The sequence below is a fragment of the Peromyscus leucopus genome, chromosome 1 (genome assembly GCF_004664715.2).
Source record: "Peromyscus leucopus breed LL Stock chromosome 1, UCI_PerLeu_2.1, whole genome shotgun sequence".
Classification (NCBI taxonomy): domain Eukaryota; kingdom Metazoa; phylum Chordata; class Mammalia; order Rodentia; family Cricetidae; genus Peromyscus; species Peromyscus leucopus.
The window spans coordinates 46,905,441-46,911,598 of record NC_051063.1 but is presented as its reverse complement, the minus strand read 5'-3'; the positions used below and the strand labels follow the sequence as shown (position 1 = coordinate 46,911,598).

General features: G+C 48.5%; 1 protein-coding gene across 1 annotated transcript in view; it reads left to right on the top strand.

Moving 5' to 3' along the window:
- Positions 1 to 307: 307 nt before the first annotated feature.
- Pdlim1 (PDZ and LIM domain 1) overlaps positions 308 to 6,158 on the top strand; it is a 47,049-nt gene continuing 41,198 nt past the window's right edge. The window contains 2 exon segments of the mRNA XM_028889382.2: positions 308 to 425; positions 428 to 498. Of these exon segments, the coding sequence (XP_028745215.1) occupies positions 404 to 425; positions 428 to 498 (93 nt within the window). The 5' untranslated portion in view covers positions 308 to 403.

Below are 6,158 nucleotides of genomic sequence, written 5' to 3'. Positions count from 1 at the left end.
AAGCACACTGCATGGGTTTGTAGAGTCCACTGTGAGTCGGGACACGGATCAGGTCGCACCTAGCGCGCACTCGGGCGGGGCTGGGAGCGGCAGGGCGGTTGTGGATAGGGCGGAGGAGATGCGGGAGGAGGTGCGGGGTTGTTGGGAGGAGCCGCAGAGCCCGACCCGGCGACCTGAGTCTGGCGAGGTACAGCGGACGCGCTAGGAGGAGAGGCGCAGGCCGGGCGGGGCTGCAGCGACACGACCGGGGGCGGATCTGTCTCCGCCCTCGCTCGCGTCCCCGCCCGCTCCAGGATCTCCCAACCCGTGAGGCGCGCTCTTTCTCCGACAGCTGCTCTAGGAGCCCTGCGCGCCGTGCTGTTCCGTGCCTTGCCCGTCTGTCCCCCTCCGATTGTGCCTAGAGATGACCACCCAGCAGATTGTCCTACAGGGCCGGGACCCTGGGGTTTCCGCCTTGTGGGAGGCAAGGACTTCGAGCAACCTCTCGCCATTTCCCGGGTAAGAGCGTCTTGGGACGCGCGTGGGAACAGGGCTCTTCTGTAGGGTGGCAGCGCGCGGCGTTCCGAGGAGAGTCGGGGAGGTTGGAGCCGGCGGGGATCGCAGCGGGGCGCATCAAGGTGCGCTGAGCGTTGAGCCTTCTGTGCTATTCGCCACCCCTTCCCCGCCACCTCGCTCCGGGGCAAGCGGGCTCCGTGCGTGCCGCGCCAAGGCCAACGACAGTTTTCCTTCTGCGCCCCGGAAGCGTGGCTCTGCGCGGCACGCAGACGCTCTTTGTGCCCGAGTGTGGGGACTCAGAGCTCTGCAGACCCCGCGCGCTGCGAGTTAGCACACCCTGCTCTTTAAGGTGGAATAGTTGCGGAGCGCTGATTGGAAGCAGCAGAAAGTCCTGGAAGGTGAATGGGAGTACAGAGGAGTTCCCTGGAAGTCGAGTGGGATTCTTTTAGCTAAGAACTGAAACAACTATTTTACACTCTTAAGTTTGACCCATAGCTGGCTCTCAGCTTCGTAATGCTTTTCACAGGAAACACTGGAGTTGGGAAATAACCCCAGATAAACCTTTGTAGTCTCGCCCTGCCTCAGGTGGTTAGATCGCTTTCCTGCCCTCCAGGTTATCAGTGATAAACCCATTTCCTTCTGGAAAGAGCAGTTCTAACCCTGTGAGTGGTGGTGATGATTGAAAAAGCTCTTAGCTGGGCCTCATCTCTGGGAGGGCCGGTGGCCCATCGCAGGCTGCTAGACCTGTGATCCATAAATGAAACGTAGCCCCCTGTGAGACCGAGGCTCAGTTTTTGAAGGTTCACACTTTGGATGTGTGATCTGGGCCAAACAAGGACTATTTCCCAGTGCTAGTCAACGTTTTTAGCCCCTTCAGATAGAAGTGTGTGTGTGTGTGTGTGTGTGTGTGTGTGTGTGTGTTACTGAATATCTTCTGATTAAGGAGAGGGGGAAAAACCTACAGCAATGCTTGGCCTAGTGGGACCACATTCTATTCTTTGGTACATTTGCTTGCTGAAGCTGACTTTAAAACTTGTTTCCCCAGTCTGGTAAATATACCTCTTTTTCTTCGAGGGGTTCTGGGATGGAAATGGAAGTGAAGATCCTGATGGGTCCTCTTAGCTTATGGCCATGCTTCCAGTAGCTGAAGGAGCTAGATGGGAGTTGCAGAAGCGTTCCTGCCTCCTCATTTCTGCCTCCTCTTGACTTTGCTGCCAGCTGTGGTGCTGCTCAGGCCTCCTTACAGCTGGGCTGGGCCCAGCAAGCGGCTCTTTGACTATCCTCCTCCAAATAAGCAGGCAGCCTAGTTTTAAGACTGGGTCTTCCACTTGGCCATCTTGTCTTCCAGAGATTTCTTTGTTATTGGAGAGGTGAGCTGTTTTCCCAGCCTCCAGCCAGACTTTTCAAGTGTGGGAACTGTGTTTTACGCTGCCTGGATCTCTTACATTAGGCCTGCCTCAGGACTGCAATTGTCTGTGAATAGTGTATCCTTGCAGACAGAATACAAATGCTAGCCCACGGAGGGCATTGCCTCTGCACATTTAGAGTTGGTTACCTCATAGTCCAGTTGTTCCCGCTCTTTGTGTCTATAATTAACCTGTCTGTCAGTCCTCTCCACTTCCAAGAACTTTCTTTTTAATCAGGGGAGGATATATTGGCAGTCTGTTGGAAGGGTAGTCTTGGCTTGTCATTTTGGCTGCTTCTGAAAGTCTTAACACCAGCTGGGAATATAGCAGAGTGATGCATTCGGCACAGTGTAAAAATGAAGATGGCATGGAGTGGGAAACACACTGAATCCGTTGCTTTGGTCTTTCATGCATTAATTAATTTTACTCCCTTTTTTTTTTTTCTTTTTTGAGATAGACTTATCATGTATCTCAGGGTGGTTTTGAACTCTGTATATAGCCAAGGAAGACTTTGAACTTCTGATCCTCTTGCCTCCCGCCTTATGAGTGCTGGGATGTATGGCACATGGCAGGTTTATGTAGTGCAGGGGATTGAACCCAGATGTCATTCATGCTAGGCAAGCGCTCTACCAACTGAGTTACATCCAGAGCCCCTGATTAATGTATTTTTTTTATGCTTTACACTCATGTTGAATGAGCACATGTCATATGCCTATGCAAACTCCTCAGGCCTGAGAGGATAAAGCTCTGGCTAATCTTTATTATGCCTTTGGCAAGTGTTTTAACTGAAAAGTGAAAATAACTCAGACATTGACATTGTGATAGTGGCATAATTTACTTGTCTCTTTTCATTGCCTCCGTTCACCTCTTGGGAATGAGAAAGTGATTGTCATAAAGAGAATGTGGCATGGGTGGTCCGGGATCCAGTGTTGGCCTGGAGTCTAGTTCTTACCAAGCGGTATCTAAGGTGAGCACCCAGAGTTTATTTATTTTTTTAATCACTACAGTGGGGTAACAGCAGCCCTTGGCTACCAGTTGAAGAATGTAGAGTGCTCTGTAAACAGTGAATAATGGTGAGGTGTGTGAGCGTTGGTAAAGAGCTCTGCCCACCTTCTGGCTGGTGTGTGCTACATTTACTGTTCTGGGCAGATACAGTTTGCTAGCATGTTTTTGTGTAAGTAGACTTGCAGTCTCCACACCAAAGCAAACCATAAAATTAGGCAGGAGAGGAGTGCCTCTTATTTAAATAACCATGTTTGCTTTTTCTTGCATGAATTACTCTGGTACTGGCTCCAGTCTTTTGTTAGAGTCATGAAGCCGAAGAGAACTCCAGAGTTGTGTGTCCTGGAGATACTCTTTTTTTTTCTAGATGCATTTTCACTGACTGTAAAATGAACACCTGTACAGCCACACCCTGATCAGGATATACAAAGTTGGTGGTTCATAGAAGCTCTATGATGTAGTCCTGTCCTGACATCCAGTAATTATTCTGTGCTTTCCTTCATAGTTTTACTGACTAACTAGTTGTCCAAAACACAAGATGCTGAATTTTGCCTGTTTTTAAATAGACTTATATAGAGCATTGTGTGTGTGTGTGTGTGTGTGTGTGTGTGTGTGTGTGTGTGTGTTTTCTATTACTCCTTTGTGCTTTCATCTTTGTTTCTGTGAGGAACTTAAATACCACAGCCAAAATTTCTAACTATAGATGGACATAAACTAGTTTTTTTCTATCTAGTATCTCATTTAAGGCTTGCCTTTGACTCCCTGCTGCTGAAGTCACATAGTATTTAACTGCTCTCTGAAATATTTTTCTGTTGGTTCCTGTTCCAACCCTGTGGCTCCCCCTGCCTGTGTGTGTGTGTGTGTGTGTGTGTGTGTGTGTGTGTGTGTGTGTGTTCCCTCTGTGTAATTTCATGTTTTCTCTAGTAGCCTTCAAGGGAAACCTTCAGAGAATCCACACCCATGCTGAAATGACTCGCTGCTGGGTTATTCTGACAACTGAAAAAAGGCAGGAAGAGGTGGGGCCGGTGATAAGGGGATACTCTTAGCTGGAGTTGCTACTTACTTGCCCCTTGAGTCCAGGGGAACCCTTTGCTAAGAGCCTGTGGTTTCATAGTAAGTGCTTGTGCCCTTTGCCCGAGGACCCCAAGGGGTTGCTTAATAATGGTTACTCTGTAGCCAGAAGGTCTTTTTTGATTTTCAAGAGGGTTGTTTCCAGATTGGAGGAGAGTTTTACGTCATGTCGTAAAGGTTGGAAGAGCAGGGCTCATTGGTCAGGTTATAAAAAGGAAGACAAGCCTAAAACTGCCCTGTGTGCATTAAAGGACCTCAGCTGCATGCTGCATGCATCGTGCGCAGTAAATCACCTCAGAAGCCTTAGCTGCTCCAGCTGATCAAGGCTGACCTGGGGATACAGGAGGCAGAGGCATCCGAGAGAATGACTTGAGGCGGAAGCTTGAGCCTCCCTTCCCAAACTTCTAGGATACTGACCATGCAGGTTAATTTTCTTTTTAAAAATAGGTTCTGGTTGCTTTTTTAACTTTAAGATTTATTTTATTATATAGGTGTTTTGCCTGCGTGTATGTATGTGAACTGTGTGTGTGCCTTGTACCCATGAAGGTCAGAAGAGGGTGTTGGAGCCCCTGGAACTGGAACTACAGGTGGTTATGAGCTGCCGTGTGGGTGCTGGGAATCAAACCCAGGTCCTCTGCAAGAGCAATAAATGCTCTGCTATGGAGCCAGCTCTCCAGCTCCATGCTGGTTAATTTTGATGAAGACTGAAGGAGGGACAATGGCTTTCAGACATCGCATCTTGGGTGGTGCTCTCCTGGGCTGATCAGGACTGGGAAAGGCACCCGGTGGTTGCTGCCTCGGGCCCAGTTAAGGCTGACTCCCAAGCTGCCTCCTTCTCTCCAGGCCATGACTTGCAGATGTCCTGTGGAGGACAGCAAGGCTGGTCTCTTACTTTGTGTAGATGGGGAAGTCCACCAGCCTGCAGGTTAGGTCATTTGTTTTCATTTACATGTTTTAGAAAAAGGTGGCTCAACTGCTTCTTAACTTCCTTGTAACAGAGTGATTGGTTGTAAGTGAACAAAAGTGCCTAGGTTACAAAATTAACTTTTAAAGCATGATTTATTTCTAATGGGTCTGGGGTGGCGGTGGTGGGGAACTGAAGGGGAGAGGCTGAAAGGATGGGACCTGGTACTGTGTTCAGTGTGGGGATTCAAGCAGAGCTGTTGTTTAGGCCGCTCAGCAGGCAACCCTGTGACCCTGTGCAAGTCATATCCCTTCTTTGTAAAGATAAATAAGGCGATAGATGGCTCAGTGGTTAAGAGTGCTTGCAGCTCTTCCAGAGGACCAGAGTTCAGTTCCCAGCACCCAGGTCAGGGCTCTCACAATTGCCTGGAACTCCAGCTCCAGGGGAACACACTCTTCTGTCCCCTCCTAGGACACCAGCACACACAGCGGGTGGGTGGGGGATGTAAGTTAAAAATGAAGCAAATAAAGTGTATTCGTACCCTTTGAATAACAGAGCCCAGCATCTCTCACAGCATTGCCTGTGCCTTCAACTGTAAGTTGATTGAGAAAATGTGCTATAAATTCAGGCATAGTTTCAGATGGACTTGTATTGCTAATTATAAAAGCATACCTGTCACAGACACAGAAAAGATTCACATGAGAACTATTTATTTTATCTCCTTGCAGCAATCAGAGTACTTGAAATATATACAGTAGGCCTTTTTATATGAAAGACACTGCTCTAAGTATTTCATATCTTCCGTCAGTGAGTCTCATGAATAACTTGTGAGGTAGGTACATTGAAGGCCCTCATTTTACAGATAAGGACACTGAAGCATGGGAATGTTGCCTGCCTATGCCATACAGCAGCGAGTGGCTGGGCCAGCTAGCTCCAAGGCCTGGACTCTTAAAGTCAGATATTTTAATAACTACTAATACGTTTGTTATGATCTGCTAATCACGGTCTTCCATACGTTCTACAGCCCATGACCAGAGTGAATTCAGGACCAGAGTGTATTGCCCAGCAGGCTGCCAGCCAGGTAGCTTCAGTCACCATTCTGCCTCCTGATAAGCCATGACAATGAATATTGGATTGCCAACAGTGTTATTCAGTGTAGAACTCCAGGAAAACCTAGTGCTGGTTCAAGCCTCAGTGTGAAGAGTAGGACCCTCTTGGGCTTCTTACCCGAGAGGCTTTTGCATCTGTGAGGATTGGCTGGGATGCCTGTGTTGTTGCCA